The sequence below is a fragment of the Oryctolagus cuniculus genome, chromosome 12, assembly GCF_964237555.1.
Source record: "Oryctolagus cuniculus chromosome 12, mOryCun1.1, whole genome shotgun sequence".
Classification (NCBI taxonomy): Eukaryota; Metazoa; Chordata; class Mammalia; order Lagomorpha; family Leporidae; genus Oryctolagus; species Oryctolagus cuniculus.
Window position 1 is genome coordinate 23,720,681 of NC_091443.1, and position 24,019 is coordinate 23,744,699.

Sequence of the window (24,019 nt, forward strand, 5' to 3'; positions counted from 1 at the left end):
CAGGAATTTGATTTTTAGGAAAACCTGCTTTCTCAGTAAAACACTGAATTTGTTTTACTTTAGTGCTGTGTTCTAGAAAGTAAAGCAATTAGAATAGAACTATTTAAGGCTACGTGATGAAAATCATTTTTACAGTTTTAAAATAACACATGAATGTAACCTCTACAGACATAAGTAACCCAATATAATTAAAATGACAATTAATTCTAAAGTTGAGTTTTTAAAATTTAATTCTTTTTTCCTCCCAGATACCTGGTTGGAAAAGAAATGGGGACACAACATTACAGAATTTCAGCAGCGATTTGATGGGGTTTTGACCGAGGGAGAAGGCCCGAGAAGGCTGAAGAACCTGTATTTTCTCTACTTGATAGAATTAAGGGCTCTGTCTAAAGTGCTGCCTTTCTTCGAGCGCCCGGATTTTCAACTTTTCACCGGAAATAAAATTCAGGATGCAGAAAACAAAAAATTACTTCTGGAAATCCTTCATGAAATCAAGTAAATTATCAGATGTAACAACTTACTAGATTCTGAAATAGTTATTTAGAGAAAAGAGAGCTAGTTAGAAAATAATTAAAAGCCCATTTTTGCTCCGAGGTCTTTTAGAATGGAAATTTGTGTTTTGACCCAAGGTACTAAAAGGCACACAGCTTTTTTTTTTTTTTTTGACAGGCAGAGTGGACAGTGAGAGAGAGAGACAGAGAGAAAGGTCTTCCTTTGCCGTTGGTTCAGCGTGCTGCGCTGATCCAAAGCCAGGAGCCATGTGCTTCCCCCTGGTCTCCCATGCGGGTGTAGGGCCCAAGGACTTGGCCATCCTCCACTGCACTCCCTGGCCACAGCAGAGAGCTGGACTGGAAGAGGGGCAACCGGGACAGAATCTGGCGCCCCAACCGGGACTAGAACCCAGGGTGCTGGCGCTGCAGGTGGAGGATTAGCCTTCTGAGCCACGGTGCTGGCCACAGCTTTGGTTTTAAGAGCCAATACTTTATTATTTGATACGTGCATGGTTCTCATGGAACACAGGATACCTCAGAAAGCTTGTGCAAAGTGCACATTCCAGTTCATTTTCCGTTCGTTTTTGAAGTACCCTCTTACTGTGTTGTACAGTCAGCATTTATAATTAAGGACAAGGATTGTTTTGGGGCATTGGAGTGTTGATTTTATTATATTTCAGGAACCACTCTATTACCTATTCTAAATATATTTAATACATGAAAGTACTGAATTAGCAGCACTTTTAATATTTGTGATACAAGAAAATGAGTATTCTGTTTTCAAATGCAGGTCGTTTCCTTTGCATTTTGATGAGAATTCCTTTTTTGCTGGGGATAAAAAAGAAGCTCACAAACTAAAGGTAAGTGTTTCACACCTGAGCCTCCCCGCGAGGCACAGAGTTGTGACCACCGCCACAGGTGTGACTGTGAAGCTGTGTGTAGAGTGCTGGTCACCAGGGCTGGGCTCGGGGCCTGTTGCTCATACGGTGCCGAGCTTCAGCTGAGAGCGTGAATGAACCTTAGTGATGTGCTGCCCAGAGCGGTGACTGTAAGAAGTCATCACATGGGCTGGCACTGTGGCGCAGTGGGTTAAACCACTGCCTGTGACCCCAGCATCCCATATGGGTGCTGGTTCGAGTCCCGGCTGCTCTACTTTCTATGCAGCTCTCTGCTAATGCGCCTGGGAAAGCAGTGGAAGATGATCCCTGCACCCACATGGGAGACCCTGAGGAAGCTCCTCCCTGGCTCCTGGCTTCGGCCTGGCCTAGCCGCAGCCATTGCAGCCATCTGGGGAGTGAATCACAGGATGGAAGATCTCTCTCAATATCTCCTTCTTTCTCTAACACTGCCTTTCAAATAAGTGAAATGTTTAAAAAAAAAAAAAAAAAAGAAATCCTCATGCATCGGATATTTCAAAATTGCTGAATGAGTAGGTTTTAAATGTTTTCACCACAAACCAGTAAGTACATAAGGTAATGGGTTTCTCAGTGAGCCTGAATGGACCTTATACCTTTTATTTTGTTTCTTTTTTAAAAAGATTTATTTATTTATTTGAAAGTCAGAGTTACTTAGAGAAGGAGAGGCAGAGAGAGAGAGAGAGAGAGGTCTTCCATCTGCTGCCTCATTCCCCAAATGGCCACAGTGGCTGGAGCTGCACTCATCCGAAGCCAGGAGCTTCCTCCAGGTCTCCCACGCAGGTTCAGGGGCCCAAGGACTTGGGCCATCTTCTACTGCTTTCCCAGGCCATAGCAGAGAGCTGGATCGGAAGTGGAACAGCCGGGTCCCGAACCAGCGCCTATATGGGATGCCGGCACCTCAGGCCAGGACTTTACCCTCTATGCCACAGCATCGGCCCCTGAACCTTCTGCCTTTTAAACATATATCAAAACATCACATTGCACACCATCAGCAAATGTAATTGTTATTTTTCAATTAAAATGAATAAAACTGTATGCATAGCAGTCACTCTTGATATGGATCCTAAAATTAAAAGCAAAATGAAAATCATTCTTTTCCTCAAAAAAAACCACAGTCGAAAGGCAGGCCTGTTACGATGCTGTTTGCACTGTGTGTAACAGTGCTGGTGGGCACACTTCAGATGGCTCTCACAGGTAATTAACAGAGGTGCTAAACTAAGGGGGCGGGCTCTAGGGCATGAGTGACCGTAGAGTCTGTCTCTTGCTAAAGAGGATTCTGGAAGTGACATGGGTCTTTAGGGGCCCAAGGTACAGTGTGGTGCTTTGTCATTCCTGTGATTACCTGGGAATTAAAGGCAAGGAGGAATGCCAGCCTATGGTCCTGGAGAGAACAGACCTGGAACCCCGTAAGGTGGGGTCTGCTCATCACCTTGTCTCTTCTTAAGGGGCATGCTGTAGACGAGTCCACCTCGGAGCGTGTACGTTGGTCTCCACACCATGTAAGTGTGAGGTGTTACCAGGAAGATTTAGAAAACACTTCTCCTCCCTTGAGGGATCTCCAGTGTCTGGGGGAGTCAAGGAAGATGGCGTCACTCTTCTCTGCACCATAGCCATTGGACAGCGAAGGCAGGTGGCCTCAGGATCAGCAGGCTGTAACAGTCCTCCTGCGTTTGCTATGCTTGCTTTCCACAATGAGAGAATCTGATTTTTTGCAACTTGTAAACAAATTTTTTTAAAAAAAATTATTTATTTTCATTTTGTTTAAAAAAGAGACAAAGAGCTTCCATCCACTGGTTCCTGCTTCAAAGGCTGAAGCAGCTTGGGCGAGGCAGGCTAAAGCCAGGAGCAGGGAGCTCACTCTGGGACTCCCTTGGGGGTGGTAGGGCCAGGTACTTGAGCCATCACCTGCTGCTCCCCGGGTGTGCATTAACAGGAAGCTGGAGTTGGAAGCAGAGCTGGGACTTGAACCCAGATGCCCCCAGCTGCTGTTTCTTGCGTTTGGTTTTTGCTGTTAGAGAATAGTTATTTTTGACCTCCCATCTACCTCCTACTTAAAGCATTCTTGCTACAAAAACATACCGCAGTGCTTATATAAGCTCTGAACAACTTCCAGGAACTTGGAAATGAGGGGGAGGATGTTTCAATCAGACTTCTTTTTCCTACTATTTTCAGTATGTTTCTTATTTTTAGTTCCCCCGCCAGTTTATTGGAGAATGTTTTGGCATAGGCTCTTTTTAGATTGTGCAAATTAGAAATATTTCTTACAGTGTTTTAATTTGATCAAAACTCTGCAATACTCAGCTTTGAGATCTTTATTTAGAGACTTCTTATTTAACAGCATTTTTTTCTGAGTCTTTTATAGGAAAGAAGTGAAAAACAAAAAAGCATGTTAATAATAGAGTTTTTTAAAATAATTTCTGGTAAACATCATGGATTTGAAAAGTCATAAATTCATTTAAAAAAGCTTACATTGTGTTCTTTGGACTCTATCATTGTATAGTTAGAAATAGAAGACCTACAATTCAGGGGTGGGGGACCTTTTTCTGCCAAGGGCCATTTGGATATTGATGACATCATTTGTGGACCATACAAAATTATCAACTGAAAAATTAGCCTGATGTAGATGTATTGAATTTTGAGTGCCCCCTGCAGTTGCCATGGCAGGGCCAGAGCAAATGATTTCACGGGCCTTACATGACCTGGGGGCCAGATGTTCCCCGCCTCTGATACATGAAAAATAATTACTTAGGGTTCAATTCAAAATATGAAGGCTTATAAAACATTTGAGAATTTGGGCAAGACTTAATCGGTTTCACTGACTATAAATCACAGCATATCCGCACAGCACGTCTGAGCATTCTGCCGCCTGACTGTAGCTTAAAGTGAAGACACAAAGCTGTCTGCCTAAACAAGGAGAATTTGTACAAGATTTAGGTTCTGGTTATTTTCAGGATCAAATTTTTCTGGTCTGAGACAATTTTGGGATATACTCAGGTTACTGGGCATGGTTATTTATGGAAGTCACAGGGGTTATTTTCCTGTTCTATTTTCTAGCCTGTTAATTTGGTGCTAGCATATTAAGTTCACTTATGCAGAAAATCCATGCTATTTTCTATGCTTGGTTTTAATTTTATGATGTTTATATGGCCATTGTAAACAACACCCTTGCTCACTGTGCATGCCATATGAATACTTAGTCAAGAGCTGCCACATTCAAGCGTTTGAATAAACATGGATTCAAATACAGAATTTGGACCATATCTATACAAGCAAATATAATCTTGTACAGAAGTGCTACAATTTTTTTTTTTTTTTTTTATTTCAAAGGCAGAGTAACAGAGAGAGGAGGAGAAAGAAATAGAGCGTGCTTCTATATACTGGTTCACTCCCCAAATGGCTACAATGGTCGGGACTGGGCCAGGCCGAAGCCGGGAGCCCAGGGCTTCCTCCAGGTCTCCCAGCTGGGTGAAGAGCCCAAGCACTTGGGCCGTCTTCCACTGCTTTCCCAGACCATTAGGGAGCTAGATTGGAAGTGGAGTAGCTATGGAAGTGGAGTAGCTAGGACTTGAACCTGCACCCATATAGGATTCTGGCATTGCAGGCTGTGGCTTAAGTCACCAAGCCACAGTCTTAGCCCCTGTATACTACTTTTTGATGAGCTGGTTGCATGTTACTTTATTATATTTAAACAATATAATACACTAATGTTTATGAATATATACATAGATATTTAAAAATATAGAAACGAAAAGGGAAAAATAAACATCAAATTCAGCATAGTGATAGAGGGTGGGATTTAACACTTTGAGAAGATAAATAGGGGACTTTAATTGTACTTGTAATTGATGTTCCCTATTTTTGTGTGTGTATATATATATGTATATATATAGGTATTTTTTCAAAGATCTATTTCAGTATTTGAAAGGCAGAGTGACAGAGAGGGAGAGACACAGAAAAGGAGATCTTTGATCTGTTGATTCACTCCCCAAATGACAACAGCCAGGGGTGGACCAAATTGAAGCCAGGAGCCAGGATCTGCATCCCCGCCTGCTACATGGGTGTCAGGGATCCAGGCACTTACACTTGAGCCGTCTTCTGCTGCCTTGCCACACACCTTAACAGGAAGCTGGCTTAGAAGCAGAGGAACCAGGACGTGTGCTGGCACTCTGATACGAGATGTTGGCCTCCCAGACAGAGGCTTAACTCTCTGTGCCTCAACACCTGTCTCATATTTTGTATATTTTATATGTAAATAATAATGTTAATACCAGGAAGTGAGTTTGCAGCTGAACTGTCATGAAACTGGTGTTTCTTCCCTCTCCGTCCCTTTCCTGCCTTTTTGTGGTAAACGATGCCCTCGAGTCCTGGCCTCCCCTCACCCGTCCCCGACACATGGTTAATCATCACATGCAGCAGGACTCCACAATTAAGTTACCTGTGTGTATTTCTAAAAAATGTCTTTATTTGAAAGGCAGAGAGAGAAAATGTGAGAAAATGCCCATTGGTTGATTCACTCCCCAGATGCCTGCAGTGGTGGGGAGAGGAGTGGTGCTAGACTGGAGCCAGGAACAAAAATCCATGTTTCCCATCTGGGTAGAAAGAAACCAGCAACTTGGCCATCGCCACGGCTGCCTAGAGTTCACATTAGCAGTGCGCTGGAGTCAGGAGCTTTTGCTGGGAAGTGAACTCAGGTCCTCTGATGCGGGATCTTAATCCCTAGGTGAAATAAATACCCACACTCCCTACCTTTGCACATAGTTCAGGCGGTTTAGCTTTGTAGTGCGGCAGGCCTATGTTCTGTTTGCTGTTGACTAGATGTTGAAACTTAGGCAAGTTACCTAACCTTTTTGAATCCTGTATTTTTAATTTGTTCGATGTTTATTATAATCATGCATATTTCTGGATTTGCAGAGTAGATTGAGATTGTCTGTGTAAAGGTCCCATATGCGGGAGGCGCTGGTGACAGCTCGCTCGCTCTCTGGTTTTGCACCCCGTAGTACCTTGCACAGCATGAGGCATGTGGAGAGGACTGGAGAGAGAACACTGGTTGACTAAATACTTCATCTTAATAAAATCTGTTAAATTGTTTTTAGGAGGACTTTCGACTACACTTTAGAAATATCTCAAGAATCATGGATTGCGTTGGTTGTTTTAAATGTCGACTCTGGGGAAAGCTTCAGGTAAGCAAATCTAGCCCAGTCTCATGTCCTATTTTATCCTTTGTCTGAAGAATTTTCTTATTTTTCCTTTTTTTTATTTCTCTTATAGACTCAGGGTTTGGGTACTGCTCTGAAGATCTTGTTTTCCGAAAAATTGATAGCAAATATGCCAGAAAGTGGACCCAGTTATGAATTCCAGCTAACCAGACAAGAAATAGTATCATTATTTAATGCATTTGGAAGGTAAGTTTGCACTAAAATTGATTTTGCTAGTCAGGTGAGTCTAATGTAACACATATGCTCTCCGGGGAAACTGGGTAAGGAGTATCTTCACTGAAATTATTTCATTCCAGAGTCTTGTGACCTGATAAAATGCTTCAGGTGTGTAGACGTACACTGTCATTTGCTGATATTCTTTATTTTCATTTATTGACTTTTATAATTATTGGTTTAATTATTATATTTCAGTAGTCATCTTACTGAGTTTGTACATTTATGCAGATTTAAAATGTGTATTTCAATATTTAGATACTTTATACTTATGTACTTTAATATTGCACTTATGAACATATTTATTGATCAAGTTTAGCCTAAATATTCTAACACAAATATATATATACTATTTTCTACTAGATATTTATGTACTTTAATGTCTCATAGCAAGTAAGTGAATATACTTATGAATACTTAAGAGTACAGGAGTATTTTAATAGTTAGGTTCTTCATACTTACATATTTTAATTCTTTAATACCAGAAGAACTAACTTGTGAACAGTGTTATCATAGCTTTATCATGTCGAACAATAAAACCACATCAAGGCAGATTAAATGGTTTAGGTACCTTTAAATTTGCTGAAATTTAAAAAACTTAAAAAAGTTTCTATGGTCTAAAAATGCAAAATAAGTAACTTTTAGAGAAAATTCCTCTAAGATGGCTTCTGAGTGAAATCTTTTGTTTGGTTACAGAATTTCTACGAGTGTGAAAGAATTAGAAAACTTCAGGAACTTGTTACAAAATATTCATTAAAGAAAATAAGATGAAATGTGCCTGTTTCTGGACAGTGGAGGCCAAAGAGTGGGATTTCATTCAGAGGCGTAACAGAAGCGACAGTCTCAAGCCAAACATTTTATATAAAGCTGCTTTTGTAAAAGGAGAATTCTATTAAGTAAACAGTTTGTTTTTTAAAATTGTGCTAAGTCTATGTATTATATTGTGAGTAAAAGTTAACTTTGATAATGTGGTACAAATTTTCAAGTTTAATAGCGGATAAAAGCAGGATTATCAAGTGCACATAAGATAAAACCAAGTAAATTATGTTTTAAGTCTTTCAAACTGAAGTTTTGTGTAAGAAAACATAATATAAAAGTGTGGCAGATGTGACCAGCCTTCAATAGGAAAGGAAATACACAGACGGCTCGAGCTGGGAGGGACTCCCCATTAACCACCCAGGGCGTTTCAGTACACTCAGTTGCCAGGTTGTGCAAATAAAAATACAGAATATCCAGTTAGATTTGAATTTCAGAAAAACTAGCTTTTTTAAAAAAGCGTGTTGCATGCAATATTTCAAGCTTATTTATACTAAAATTTATTCATTGTTTGAAATTCAGATTTAACTGAAAGTCCTATGTTTCATCTGGCAACCTGAAAATGTATTGGTATAAAAAATGTCACTTTTAGGATTCTACTGCTACTTATTTTGGGTTGTTTTGGTGGTAGAAAGGTACAGTGATCACAGAAGATTTCTAAAGTTGTGAAAAATTAACAGATTATATATTCTCAAGATGCTGACCCTAATCCTGAATACAATTTTGAGGAGACTTTATTTTTATATAATTTCAAATTTACAGAAATATTTCAACAACAGGACAAATAACTTTTGCCGACAGTCAGCAAGTTTGCTTTATCCATTCTGCTCTTTGGATTTATATACACACATACCATTTTTCCCTCAGTCATTTAGAAGTCTGTTCCAGGATCATGCCCCTTTAACCATAAAACCTTCAGTGTATAAAAGTGAGTAATTTTCTAGAAATGATTTTCTCAGAAAAAAAAAAACTTACAATAAGCCTTAGAATAAAGAATCGTGTCAAGCTCCAACCTAAAGTTCTTGCGTTTTGTCGCTGTCTTTATGCTTGATCTGACACAGTGATGATTTTAGTTTTTTATACACAAAGCTCATTTTCCTTGCCTCCCTAAAGCTGCACTGTAACTCTGGGAGGTTTTCATCAATGAAAACTCTTTATTGATAAAAATATTTGAAGAGGTTTAGGAATTAATATCACAAGTGATTGTAAGGAAAAAGAAACTGTATACCTCAAACTCAGTGTGCCCTCTGTGTGTGTGTCTTAGCAGGTGTGACACACTGAAATGTCCCCTCGTTAGTAAAGCAGGGCTTGTGGATGTAATGTGTGCAAGTGTCAGTGTACACTTCTGTATACTTCTCTGTGTCCCTCGTGGCCAGGATCCAGTACATCTTTGTTGGCCGTGAGTGATGGACATGCATTCAGTGTACTTGAAGGGAATCATCAAAGGGCCTGTTTAACAGTGGGTGTCCTCTTTTCCTTTCCCCCTCATTTGCTCTTGAGTAGGGCAGGAAAAAAAAATAAAAGACATGAACTCACTAATTTAAACCAGTCGTCCTGGAGACTCAGAGGACTTGACGTGATGGCCTTCTCTGAAAGTTTAAGGATGCTTTCTGGATTCTGAAATACGGAAGATGGATGTAGATGGCAACATTATGCAGATACCTCGCTCACTCTCATTTTATGCCATCCTCTCTCTCTCTTTTTTTAAATAGCCAATCATTTTGAAAGAATATGCCTTTCACTTTGTCACCTCCCGCTTGCTCCATAACTAAAATCTGGTATTTAAAGGTTTTCCCATCACCTTTCTGTTACATCGTTGTCTTACCATCTCCATTGCTGTTCCGGGAAGTGCTACACAGACCTGTCTACTTAGAACCAGCCTATCTCCCTGCTGCCATTGCACGGTATTACCAGAAGCCCTCTGAAAACATGACTCCCTCCTTAACACCGCTCTGTGACCTCCTGAACTTTCAGGAGAAAGCCAGACTCCTTTGCTTCCTGTACAAATTCTTCTCAAATGTCTTCCCCATCCAGTGTTCTGAGAAAACAGGCTTAAGAGTTCTCCAGTGCCCCCAGATGGTCAGGCCTCACACCTCGGTGAATGCGGATTCTTTGCATCAAGTGCCGTAACCATGTTGCTGCCAGGAAAATTCCAGACATGCTTGCAAGCCCAGCGGAAACATCTCCACCGTGAAATCGTACCTTCCTCTTCTCCGTCACCACTGTAATTACAGCCTACCTCTACTGTATCACTTACTGTACTGTATTTGTGTTTCAAAGTCTCCTTTACTAGAATGTGAGCTCCTTAAGGGCAGGAAAAGGAACTGTTCACCTGGGCATCTCCATGGCACAGCTGTTGGTATATGGACATTTAATAAATGTTTGTTAAATAAACTGTGTGTAAAGTGACAATTTTATTACATTAAAGCTGCTACCTTCACTCTGTCCACTTCACAGCAAGGAGCAGTAGGCTCCCAAGGAGTTGAACTGCATTCAGGATGTGGCGTGGTCATGAAAGACCGAAAACTTCCAAGGGAAGAGGCAGCATTGTTGAGGAATTTCTTGAATAGACAAAGCACAGCTGGGATTAGGGCTGAATAAATGGATTCCTATTTAAGATTCTAAGGGGAAGAGAAGAGGTTATAAATGATTTCATATGAGGATTTTTCTTAGCTTAATGTCTATATAAGGATTGACTATATAATCACATTGGTATTTTAAAGTAAAATGTATAGTACTTTTTATCAACTTGGTATATAGTACTAAGTGATAAGACATTCTGATGCAATTATAATACTAAAGGCAAATTCATTTGCATCTCCTGCTTTTTTTTTCCTTTGGTAGCACTAGGGTTTTTATCCTTATGTGACAGAAACTTAGGGTGGTCCATTAAGAGAATAAGAAAACCAGACCTCCAAATAAAAGCACAAACACTTTTATTTTTAACAGTATTGGTGTGTTTTTTTTTTTTTTTTGTTACAACTTAGTGAAACAACAAATAAATACATTCATTGGCCACAGCTATACTTTTACAGCCAGTCGGAAACTGGTTAGATAGCTGAGAAACACTGTTAAACAATAAAAAAAGCAGCTATGCATAAAAAAGCCATTTTTGCTATAAATTACATCTTCCATAAAATTACAGCCAACTACAGTGAGTGGTAAAAGTTTCAAAATTAATGACCACTCAAATGAAACGATAAAAACAAATACTGCTAACCACTGTAGAATTACACACTAGGCAATGGAAATCACTCTTCTCATCAGTGAACAACAAAAAGGGAGGTTTGAAATTGTCGTCATGTGCTTCAGTGCAAGGTGAACAGGGAATTGGTAGCCCTTTGATTTTATCAACAACTACTTCTTTCGAGACCAAACTTAAAGTGCTCCCAGTGCGTTGGAATTTTTAAGCAAAACGTGGGCCAGAGTTAACCTTTCTTTTACACGGTGTGAAATGGGTGAAAGTAGACAAATCCAAGAATTTAGGTACCCTAGTTAGTGATAAGAATTAACTTGCAAATCTCAAATTTGGTACAATCAACTAATGCTGCTGAAGGAACCAAATTTTCTTTGAAAAAAAAATTTAAAGTACTCTTCGTTTAATCTCGTCAAACAAGATCATCATCTCTGGAAACCTTACTCGAAAAATTTTATTTTATCACACTGAACCCCAAGGATTAACAAACACAGCACAGATCTTTGCTAGCTCTTGGTAATTACATACTTCACATGAATAGCAAAACAAACTGGGCATTCTGCAAAGAAACCTAGGAACTGAAGTCACAGTGGAAACACAATGTTACGTTGTCCATAGTAATGCTATAAATTTTAAAATAATTTGGTTATAATGAGAGAATTTATAAACAAATGCAAAGTAACACTTGTAAGTATGCTTCTGATTGAATTTACAGTCATTAGCATTAAAAGAAGAAATTTATTTGGCTGTGGCCCAGCCTCCTGAAAGATAGAAAGCTTTAAACAATTTCATTTTTTCCTTAGGGTTTCACTGTTAACACTTTTGTGGCATTACCGCATCAGGTATGAAAAAGTTCAAAGATATCTTAAGTAAAACAACTTTTTAATGAAAGTAGAAGACAGAACAGTTGTACTAATTCCAGTTCTGAAGAAATAGATGAGCACACAATTGTGCATAATTAGTTGTCCTTAAGCAAGTTGTGACAACTTCCCAATGTTGCCTGTTCCCTTGGCATCTTGAGGTATTCAGCATCTACTTTTCAGATAGACACTAGTAGAAAGTGCATTTAAAAATTCTGTGTTATCTATATTTACCAAATATAAATTCTTCAGAATTGGGGTAGGATATTCACGTCAGTTTTAATTTTTAAAGTACTCCAATATTGTTAGCCTCTATACCTACCTAGTTCATACATTTACCAAAGTTTGCTGCTTATTCAGTCTAGTGCTGGGATTAATTTGAATTCAATTTAATTTGGTTTTGCCCATTTACAAAGTATAAAAATGTGAAAATTAAAGGAGGAATTGTGTGTCTTACAAAGTATTGCACTTGAGTTCACGGCAATAGCGTATCATGGTTTAATTTACCTGAGGACAATCCTGATTTCAGTGAGATCAGTTAGATCTTGCTTCAAATAAATTGAATGCTTTTGAAAATGTATTCACGTTTTAACTTGACTTCACATTTTATAAATCTCAAATGCATCTGTAAACTTGTTTAGTCCCAAGAAGTTTCTAGTAAAACCTTCCTATGCAAAGATCTCTATTGCTTTCTTGAAGAATCATGCTTCAATTACCACATACATCTCAATCATACAAAATAATCACTTGAGTGCTTCTAATCAAAGGAGCCACACAATTTTCACAGGTATGTTTTGCTCTTGAAGAAACTGCCATGGCTTTCCCAAGAATTCTGCTGGTCATCACTGTGAAGAATGACTACTGTAATTTGTTTAAAGTGATTGTTTGAATAATTTAAATTGGTATATTAAAATCATGCTTAAGAGAACTGTCTTCAATGATTACATTATTTTAGATTTTTAAAAATAATAACATTTTTATGTCTTCATTCTGTGCACTGTTCACACTATAAAACTGTAATGGGGTAAGAATTCCACACAAAGAACAACCAATGAATACACAGGCTTTGATTTACGTAGGAAAGCTGCCTTCCAGATTGGTGTACGGTAAAGTTCCAGGGCGGACACTGGAGTACGACTTTGGGGACTGCAGTGTATACTCTTCCAGATCAAAGGTCAAAGTGCAAATATGCAAGTATGCGTGTGATGTTCCAAAGTCAAGGGTTTGGAGGCCATCAAGTGCCTTGAGATCTCATCTCTCTTCTACTCCAGTCTTTCCATTTTATTTCACGTTACTGTGCAGAGATCAAAAGTAGTAGTTGTGGTCTCCACCAGACTCAGCCACATTTCCAGATTTTGTCTTCAGTTGCAACAAATAATGGAATGTTTACATAGATGGAATTTAAACATGTCGAATATACACATTTATGAAAAACAATTCAAGAATCACAACTTGATAATGCTGTCAGTTCTGTGGTGTTACATATAAGCTATGGTGATTGTTCATATCTAGATTACTACAAGTAAAGAGCAAAGGAGCAGTATCTGTCATAGGTCCATTCAGGTGGGGGGTGACTGTGTAACTGCTGCTGCCACACCCAGTCATGGTGCCGTACCAGCCCAAACTTTGCGAATTTGATAAGCTGCAACAACAACAAAAAAGGGCAAAGAAGCCATAGGACTGCAGTCAGAATACAAGAAGCCACACTGACATTTCTGAAAATCTTTCAGCGAATTTAAAACTACAGTTAATGTCAAATATATTGAAATACGTTCTTTACCAAATAACGAATTTCTACACAACTAAATGGTTTTTCCAATATCCTTGAGCCTGCACCACATATTACATAAAGATGAGTAAATGCCAATTGGTAGAATTTACCATGTAGTAAGAAGATAGTGATTACTGCATGCTAGGCTGTATTCTAAGATACGTGTCTATGTATATACACATACCAATTAATCTTCACAACAATCCAGTGAAAAAGGTTCTGTTATTCCTATTTTGTTTTTCAGACCAGCTTTTCTTTTTATCATCCCCATTTTAGAGATGAACAACTAGCTCCAAAAAAGGTTAAGTGACTTGTCCAGGGAAAGTTAGGGTTACAGAAAATGTAGTGTCAAGATGAAAGAATCACACAGGTGTGCATTAAGGTTTTCTCTTTGTCCTGACAAGTAGCTGACAATACACCAGGTAATTAGCTGCGGTGGTTTTGGAACAAGGAGGGCCTGGCATTTCCTACGGCATCTAAGGTTCCTAAGAGTTTGCTCAAGGTTTTCTCTGTGGATGCGGAATAGCTCTAAGGGTAAGGGCACATATACATAATCACGTGACAGTATTCTTTCCCTGCCGTTCCCCCTCCCCTCTGAACCAACATAGGATCCTCTAACGACGTGATACCATTTTACCTTCAAAAGGCATTTCTTGTAGCAAAATACTCTACCGACTTTGAGTCAGATGGCAGGTCCCACTGTGGGTTTAACATCTACAATGTGAAGCTCCTATATCATATGATCTTATTTAAAGACATATCACCAAATCACTCTCTTCATATTTTGGTGAAAGCTTACCTTTGTTCACAATCTATTTCAGTGCTAATTCAGTCACTTCTGTTATATTTACCTTCCTTCTCTTGAACTTCCCAGTCTTGGCAAGTCATCGTCACTGTCATATCGTCTTGGATTGTCAAAAAAGTAAGCTCTGGAACTGTAACTGTGACTGTTTATCATGCCAGCAGGTGCCTGTGAACACAGCATTACATAGCATATCAGGGTCTATGTTTCATACAAGAGAGCTGGCTAAACTCTGTAATGATAAAAATCATTAGTCTTAAACTTGGTCAAAAATAGGAAATTAATGTAAATGTCCCACTATTGTTTTCAAAAACAAGGAGAAGCAGCATGGGGAATATGATATCATACCAAATTCTGGTTCAGTCTCTGTGCACGGAAAAAGAGTACCACCGCCCATGCTGGCACATGTTCCCACAGGAAGAGGACCATGCCGAACGCTATGTACTCTTCTCCACTTATGTCGTCTACATGAGCCTGTAAATATAATATGGCAGAGACATTTATATGTCTGTATTACGTACAAGAAATTACCATCCACAATTAACTTGTTTAACTGAGTACATTAGAGTATCAACTACAGGTATATAAACTCTAAAATTTTCTGTTTTGTCATTTCTCTTATAATGATACTTATCCATTAAGGGACATAAAGACACTTTGATGTTAAGAAGAATAGAAAGCTGCTAACTTCTTCAATGCATCAGTTTATGGAGATAATTTTAATATTTGGGTAACACAGAATGATCTCACGTGTGGGCCCATAGTCTGTAGAGAGTTACTTATATACTAACTACTATTGTTCCAGTGCTTCATAGGCGAAACAGTACTTACCCAGAGTTATACCTGTAAAGAAATGTGACCTGTTAAATCACTCAGCTCAACTGCCACTTAAAGTATGCTTTTGGGCCTAGCTTACATGATGAATTTGTTTCTATTCTATCAGATCTTGGGAGCAGGAAATGGGAGAAGCAGTGAAGAAAATCAGCCACATGGAACCATGCATGAAAATTCCTTCTTAGAACAGTAAATGAGAAATGGCATTCCAGGATGCCTTGCATTCAGTGCAAAGTTAAATTAATATAAAGACATGACACAGAGTACTGAAGATTACTGTAGCAAATATCTGGGCAGCCAAGTAACCATGAAGACTGATAACAGTGAAGCTGGCATTGGCCTGTGATGGTAGCATCTCACATGAGTGCCAGTTGGGGCACTGGCTGCTTCACTTCCAGTCCAGCTCCCTACAAATGTACCTGACAAAGGATTGGAACATGGCCCAAGTGCTTGTGCCCCTGTCACCCATATGGGAGACCTAGATGGAGCTCCAGGCTCCTGGCTGCAGTCTGGCTCAACCCTGGCAGTGCAGCTATTTGAGGAATGAACCAGTCTGTGGAAGATCCCTCTCTGTACATCTGCCTTTCAATAAATGCTAAAAATAAAAGACTGGTAATGTCAGTGAAACAAGGAACATCATTATTCAAATATCTAGAGCTAAAAAAATACTAAAACTAAACACAGTTCTTGGTTAGGGGAAATTAATTTCTTCCTAACAATTTAAAGACAGACCCCAATTCACTGGCTAATGATAGGAAGCTAATTCACCTGTAGACATTTAAACACTATCCTTGAAAAATTAGTAAAACAGTTATACGATCAATAGGTTTATGACATTATTTACCAAAACAAGGAATGCCTTTGGGAGAAGTTCTCTCTGAAGAGTGATTTCAAGTGACACATGCAAATGAAGATTTTTACATAAATTTTTGTTGTTTAGATTTCTTTCTGTAAAGCAGTTTTTTTTTTTTTTTTTAATTTGAGGGGCAAAGAGACAGATAGAGAGGAACACACAGAGAGAGGAGAGAGAAGAGAGTGAGCGCATTCCATTCCTCTAGTTCACTTCCCTGTGCCTGCCATGGGCCGGGCTGGGCCAGGCTGGAGCGGCAGCTGGGAATTCAACCCAAGTCTCTCATGTAGGTGAAGCCAACCACTTGAGCCATCACCGCTGCCTCGCAGGGTCTGCATCAGCAGGAGGACAGAGCCAAGAGCTGGAACCAAGTACAGCAGTCTGATGTGGGGTGGAAGCGTCTTAACTATCAGGCCAAAGACTGCTGTGAAAATGATGATTTTTTTTAATGTTTTCTTTCTTTTTCAGAATTATTTATGTAGTTATGACAGCAGCTGCTTTACCCACTATGCCACAATGCTGGTCCCAAAAATGATGATTTTTAAAAAGATATATTTATTTGAAAAGAGAGAGCTTGATCCTCCCTTTGCTGGTTCACTCTGCAAATGGCCACAAAACCCTATGCTAGTTCAGGCTGAAACCAGAAGCCTAGAACTCCATCCAGGCCTCCCACGTGGGCCATCTCCTGCTGCTTTTCCAAGTGCATTAGCAAGGAGCTGGATCAGAAGTGGAGCAGCTGGACTCGAACCACTGCTCCTATATGGATGCCAGTGTTGCAAGCAGTGGTTTGATGCACTGTGCTGCAATGGCAGCCTGCAGATGATGATTTCTAAACACAGAGCTTTGCATCTGATTCCTAGTAGTAGACAGAGATCCCATGAAAGTGTTTGTAGGGCAAATGCTAAAAAATCCTCCTTCTGAAGGCTAACAATTACCACATTGTATGTGGTAGGTACTTACCTTATCTGACAGATTATCCCAACCATAATTAAATGGACTTTCTAGTGTATCCTGAGAGATGGTGATCACCACCAAATTATAACAAGCTCTGGAAGAGTAGAGAAGAATGACTACAGAGCCTACAACGACAGTCTGGCACAGAGACATACCCTAAAAGAAATGAAAATCATCGTCACAGTCTGCACATTTGTCATGAAGTTATTCATCCACACACAATATGGTCACCGCTTGCAAAGTACTCCTGGAAAGCAGAGAAAGCAGGTACTCAAATACACCCTTGATTATCTGGCCTTAAAACTCCCTTCCCAGAAGAGCTTGTGGTTAATAGTTACAAGTTAGTATGTTGCAAACTTGCCAGGCAGTTGGAAGAAGACTGTGTTCTGCAAGGTTACCTTATTTTCTTAAGTAACATGAATAAATAAGTTGGTGAAAGATCTGAGTTTTAATTGATGTTAATTAGAAAGGAGGTTTAGTCACAGAGACAAAAGACTAGAAAATAGAAGCAGTAGCCTACAAAATTTTGGATACCAAATCAGAAAAGAAATACAGTTCCTATGCTATTGACTCCATTATATTCTATTAGCCCCCATTTGATGCCATTATGTTGCTGATAAAATAATCTAGGTGCCCCAAAGTACTTTCAAATCCATATTTTAAGTCTTTGGCTTTCACTACTTCCCCAAATACAGAAATCTTTTATAAATTAATGTGTTCGACTGTAGTGTGTGTACTGGAGAGGGAAGTGTTATCACCTCTGGCAGGATTCTTAACTCGGGGTCTGTGTTTCAGTAATACTTGATTTCCTTTGTGTTTCTATGTATTTTGTATTATGTATTAAAAACATTCTGAGAGGGAAACAATCCTGAGATTCACTTCAAAAGGATGCTAAGTCCGTGTTTTGAAGACTGTGCTGTTTGACACAGTGATCACGGGGGACATTCTGCCATTCAGGGCAGCCCTGATCTGCAGTTCACAGGGGAGTCCCCCACGCTGGACAGCTGTCCTCTGACCTCCACAGCATTCACGTGTCCTCCTGGGTACTCATGAAGATGAAAAACCCGGTTATGATGATCTCAGCCAGAACCCAACTCAGTTTTACATCAGGAGGTTTATGTTTGTGGAGCTTAAATACATTCCAAAATTTCTAGAATCACATTAAGCTGTGTAAATTAAGGCAAATTTGTACTTTATTTTGTTCAGAATTTTATCAAGCAGTTTTCAAATATTGCATAAAATCCAGACAGCGCCAGAGATACCGCTTGTGGTAGGTAAGCGACCAGTGCATCACACCTGGGACTCTGCACTTGTAGCTGCCTCGTTCATGGTTCTATGTCTGGATACAAACACCTGACTAATATACCAAGCCCCCAGTTTTACACAGTTAAAAATTTAGTAATTATTGTTCCTTAATATCCTCTTTAAATTACAATTAGGGCAATTACCTTGAATTTTGTATGAGTACATAGGTTAAAATCTATGAATTTCAAGAAACAAGTAGGTTATTAAAATGTTTATTAGGTATGCTGGGTCTGTCAGCATGCAGAGCCATGATTATGACTGATATGCTTATAAGAACATATATGACTTATATGCTTATAAGAACAATACACTTTCCAGGTACACAAAGAGAAAGAAAAGATCACAGATACTTTAAAAGTGCTGTGACAATAACAGTATCTTCCCTGAACTAAACTACTACTATAACATAAGGTACATGTGAAAATAAATAAAACAATGGCAAGATTAAATTTTAAAAATTATACCTGAAAATTTTTACAATATGTATTTTATATTTGTGAGTCCAAAAAAGTTGATTAAAAATTAATTTGAAAACCAATAGAAATCTAACTTTAAAAGTACTGTATTATTAAAGTAAGGTAACAAGAACTAGAAAGCACTGTTGTATTACAATCCTCTAAAATAACTATGAAAGTTTAAATTCACTATTTTGAGAAATCAAATGACTGTGAGAAAGAAATATGCTATTATACAGACTGTGATTAAATCTGTAAACACTTTTTAAAAAAACTTGTGAGGAAAGAACAAAGGATCAATAATACCAAAGCAATTAAAAAAAACAACCTGTAGGCAAATTACACACATAAAACAATGAAAAAAGCCCACTGATTCAGAAAATGAAATGTTTCATCCTGGAAAATACAAATTATGGAATGAAAATTAAGAATTCAGCAATATGGAAAATGTTATTAAAAAGTTGCATAAAACATCTCCAGAATGAATAAAGCCAGAACACAATTCATTCAGATGCAATCCTTGAGGAATAATTTTCTTTCCCCCATGTCTGACATCTATATATCTCATTTAAAGAAAATCCATTGAAACCTAAAGCAGGTTGCACCTTACTCCTAAGAAGCTCAGTGTCCATATCATGAACAATATGTTTATAGATCCCTTTAGCATGCTGATACGCACAAACCTTAATTTACCATTCACTGAGTTTTGACAAATGTATACACCTGTTAAATCCAAATCTCCACTAAAATAGAACATTATCATCACTCCAGAAAAGCTCTCTTAAACTCTTTTTCCCATAAGCCAAACCCTCATCTGCAAATACCCTCCTGCCTCTGTTTTCACAACTTGGCTATGTCTGTTCTAGAAGCTCATGGAAGTGGAATCAGAACTTGAATGCTTTTGTAGGTTTCATCCATTCAGCATAATGTTTTTAAGATTCATCCACGTTTTTGGACGTATTAGTCCTTTTTATTAATGGGACAATTAGAGTGGTCAAGTCTTTCTGGTTTTCAGTACTTCTAGCCCCACATCTTAGAAAATTCCCCCAGCAAAATGGGACTAATTCCACTGTATATGAGGTTGTTTATTCATATTTCTGATGATGGACAAGTTCTATGAGCATTTGTGAACACATTCTTTTTTCAGGTATATGCTTTCACTTTTTTTTTTTTTTTTTTTTTGGACAGGCAGAGTGGACAGTGAGAGAGACAGAGAGAAAGGTCTTCCTTTGCCGTTGGTTCACCCTCCAATGGCCGCCACGGCTGGCGCGCTGCGGCCGGTGCACCGTGCTGATCCGATGGCAGGAGCCAGGAGCCAGGTGCTTTCCCTGGTCTCCCATGGGGTGCAGGGCCCAAGCACCTGGGCCATCCTCCACTGTACTCCCTGGCCACAGCAGAGAGCTGGCCTGGAAGAGGGTCAACCGGGACAGAATCCGGCGCCCCGACCGGGACTAGAACCTGGTGTGCCGGCGCCACTAGGCGGAGGATTAGCCTAGTGAGCCGCGGCGCCGGCCTGCTTTCACTCTTCTGGATAACTACCTAACAGTGGAATTGCTGGGTCATATTATGGTACATAGAAGTTCAGCTATATTAAGAAGTTGCCATAAATTAAAAATAAAAGAAATTGCCAGATCCAATTCCATACGATTGTACAATTTTACACTTGCAACACAGTATGAGTTCCACAGTTGCTCTACACAAGTGTCCAATCCTAGGTCTCATTTGGGGTTGTCAATCTTTTTAATTTTAGTGATGCTGGTAGATGTGCAGCAATATATTGGTTTGAATTTGCCTTTTGTTGATGATTAATGATACTTTGCTAATTTGTAATTCTTTGTGAAGAATCTATTCAAATATTTTTAAAATTGAATTGTAGAAGATCTTTACATTTGGAGATCAATACTTTCTCAGATATAGGGATTACAAGTATTTTTGGCTAAAGATATGAACAGGCCTTTGTATTTCAAAGGATGAAATAGAAATGGCCAAAAGTCACATGAAAAGATCCTCAGGATTGGGGCTGGCGCATGGAGCAGCAGGCAAAGCCGGCGCCTGCAATGATGGCATCCTATATGGGTGCCAGTGATCCGGCCTGTGAACCAGCTCCCTGCTAATGGCTTGGGAAAAGCAGCTGAAGATGGCCCAAGTGCTTGGGCCCCTGCGACCCACGTGGGAGACGTGAAAGAAGCTCCTAGCTCCCGGCTTTGGCCTGGCCCAGCACTGGCCATTGCGCTCATCTGGGGAACGAAACAGCAAATGGAAGTTCTCTTTCTCTCTGTCTCTCCCTCTCTCTGTAACTATTTCAAATAAACAAACAAATTTTAAAAAAAGAAAAAGATGCTCAGGATCACTAGCATCAGGGAAATGCAAATTCAACACAGTCAGAACGGCTATCATCCAAAATCCTAATATAGTGTTGGTGAGAACGTAAACAAGTACAGCCATTATGGAAGAGAGTATGTAGATTCCTCAGCAATCTGACAACAGATCTACCACATGACTCAGCCATTCTCTTCCTGGGAGTTTACTCAAAGGCAATGAACTCAGCCTATGAGAGAGTTATCTGTACCCCCATGTTATAATAGCTCAATTCACAACAGCCAAGATATGGAAACAACCCAGAAGTCCATCAGCTGAGGACTGGATTAAAGAAATTGTGATATATATACACGATGGAACACTACTCAGCCATAAAAAAGAATGAAACCCTGTTTTTCACAACAAAATGGATACAACTGGAGACCGTTATGCTTAGTAAGCCAGTCCCAAAAAGACAAATTTCATGTTTTTTTTTGTGCTAATACGTAGAGTACAAAAAAAAAGTATAAGTGAAATTGACATCTTAAAGACCAATTACTGTTTACAGCCCTTGTCTATACTTCTCAGGAGCAATGGTTTTTCTACTACTACTTGTTGAATTATTTATTTACTGGAGGACTAAGCCTGTGATTAAAGTAAATTGAAAGTATGTCATTGCAAAAATTAAAAGGAAAATATGGAAGAAAAGAGGAGGGAGGGTGGGAGGAAGAGAGGGAAGGTGAAAACTATCATTATGTTCCTAAAAATACATATGGGGCACACAAAATTTGTTCCAGCTATATAAATAACAAATTTAAAAAAAACTTTACCTTCCTGAAGTTAAAAATAGTCATTTATTTTGTTCAAAAGGAATATTTAAGATTTAGAGGTGATTATTTAAGAAATATTACCCACAACTAAGCATATCATCATATAAATATTCATTTAAAACTGTAAGAAAATAGTTAAAAGAGGTTTTGTCAAATTTTCCCTTGAGAATATAATTCCTTTCTGGAGACAAAATTAAAAGGTCATGTAAATATGGATTGATTTTTAAGTTCTCATTCTGTTCTACTCATCTATTTGTCTACTCTTATGCCAGTAGCACACTATATCAATAATTATAGTTTAATATTAAGATTCAAAGTAATGTGGTAAACTTTTTTTCAGGGTTACTTTCTGCAAAAAATGTTTCCTACAGTTGTAGCTACTAGCCCCATGTGAATTTTACATTTAAATTAAATTCAAAGTTCAGTTCCTATTGCCTAGCCACCTTACCAGTGCTCAGTAGCCACACTTCCTACTGAACAGTACAGGTGTAAAATATTTCATCACTACAGAAAAGTTCTGTGGGGAAGCACTATAAATATTTTAGGTTCTTTTCATTTATGTATACATTTTGGGAATTGTCCATTTTTAAAGTACTTTATTGAGGTTTATACAACTGATGTGCAAAAAACATGCACATATTTAACATAAACAACTTGATGAGTCTGTCAACTTGTCAATTTCTCTTTTTAATACATACAAGAGTATGAGTGGGGTTGTACTGAATCTATATATCAAATTAGAGATAATTGCCATCTTAACACTCCTGCATCTTTCAGTCCATGAACATGGTATCACTTCATTGATTTCTTCATTTCCAGCAATATTTTGTGGTCTTCAGTACACAACTATTGCCTGGGTTCTGGAAAATTTACTCCTAAGTATCTCCTTTTTTGACACTACTTGTAATTGTTATTGTCTTTCAGATTTCATTTTCTAATTGATTCATCCTGGTATATATAAAATAAAACGCATTTTTTACTTTGACCATAACCTGAGAACTTGCCAAATACAATTAGTTCAAAGTGGTGTGTAAATTCCTTAAGATGTTCTCCACAATCATGTTATCTGCAATTAGAAACTCTCCATTTATACCCTTTGTTTTTCTTGCCTTATTGGAATACTGAAGAGTTAACTTCCTTGCTTTGTTACCAATTTTAGGTGCACATCACTCAACATTTAAGTAGGATGTTGATTGTGGGGTTTAAAAAAAATTTTTTTTAAATGATTTGTTTGCTTATCTGAAAGTCAGAGTTAGAGAGATGGAGGGAGGGACAGAGATCTTCCAACTGTTGGTTCACTCCCAAATGGCCCCATTAGCTGAGGCAAGGACAGGCTGAAGCTAGGATCCAGGAGCTGCTTCCAGGTCTCCCACATGGGTGCAGGGGGCCAAGGATTTTGGCCATCTTCCACTGCTTTCCTCGGCCATAAGCAGAGAGTTGGGTTAGAAGTGGAGCAGATGGGACGTGAACTAGGGCCATATGGAATGCTGGCATTGCAGGCGGCACTGCACCACAACACGACCCCTTGATTGTAGGTTTTTTTTTTTTTTTTTTTTACAGTTCTCTTTTGTCAAGAGGATTTTCCTTCCATTCCCTTTTAGCTGAGGGACTGGTTGATTTTTTCGGTTTTTTAATCATGAAGGGTGCTAAATTTTGTCAAATGCTTTTTCTATATATATAGAAATGATTGTGTGATTTTTATTCTTTGTTCCCTTAATGTGATTTATATTGATTTATATAATATAAAGTGATTTATATTGATTTGGAAGTTTATTTTTTTATTTTTTATTTTTTTTTTATTTTTTGACAGGCAGAGTGGACAGTGAGAGAGAGAGACAGAGAGAAAGGTCTTCTTTTGCCGTTGGTTCACCCTCCAATGGCCGCCACGGCCAGCGCGCTGCGGCCGGCGCACCGCACTGATCCGATGGCAGGAGCCAGGAGCCAGGTGCTTTTCCTGGTCTCCCATGGGGTGCAGGGCCCAAGCACCTGGGCCATCCTCCACTGCACTCCCTGGCCACAGCAGAGGGCTGGCCTGGAAGAGGGGCAACTGGGACAGAATCCGGCGCCCCAACCGGGACTAGAACCTGGTGTGCCGGCGCCGCAAGTTGGAGGATTAGCCTAGTGAGCCGCGGCGCCGGCCAATATTGATTTGGAAGTTTAAACCAATGTGTGGGGTAGGCACTTTGTTCAGTAGTTATGCCCAGTGCCTGT

At 39.1% G+C, this 24,019-nt stretch overlaps 2 protein-coding genes across 10 annotated transcripts in view; one reads left to right on the plus strand and one right to left on the minus strand.

Annotated features, from left to right (window-relative positions):
- The window catches only part of ERO1A (endoplasmic reticulum oxidoreductase 1 alpha), a 50,180-nt gene extending 40,133 nt beyond the window's left edge, over positions 1-10,047 (plus strand). For 5 of the 9 annotated variants that reach the window (XM_051822858.2, XM_051822859.2, XM_051822860.2 and 2 more), the window contains 5 exons: positions 249-495; positions 1,282-1,351; positions 6,502-6,588; positions 6,677-6,810; positions 7,534-10,047. In XM_051822858.2, coding sequence (XP_051678818.1) covers positions 249-495; positions 1,282-1,351; positions 6,502-6,588; positions 6,677-6,810; positions 7,534-7,594 — 599 coding nt within the window. In that variant the 3' untranslated portion in view covers positions 7,595-10,047. Of the gene's footprint in view, positions 1-248; positions 496-1,281; positions 1,352-2,853; positions 2,908-6,501; positions 6,589-6,676; positions 6,811-7,533 lie in introns of all 9 variants that reach the window. The other 4 variants (XM_051822854.2, XM_017348299.3, XM_051822853.2 and 1 more) reach the window with 1 other exon arrangement.
- Positions 10,048-10,572: 525 nt separating this feature from the next.
- Positions 10,573-24,019, minus strand: part of GPR137C (G protein-coupled receptor 137C) — a 70,400-nt gene continuing 56,953 nt past the window's right edge. The window contains exons 4-7 of the mRNA XM_002718247.5: positions 16,927-17,076; positions 14,631-14,756; positions 14,332-14,450; positions 10,573-13,351 (exon numbers count right to left, since the gene is read on the minus strand). Coding sequence (XP_002718293.1) covers positions 13,174-13,351; positions 14,332-14,450; positions 14,631-14,756; positions 16,927-17,076 — 573 coding nt within the window. The 3' untranslated portion in view covers positions 10,573-13,173. The remainder of the gene's footprint in view (positions 13,352-14,331; positions 14,451-14,630; positions 14,757-16,926; positions 17,077-24,019) is intronic.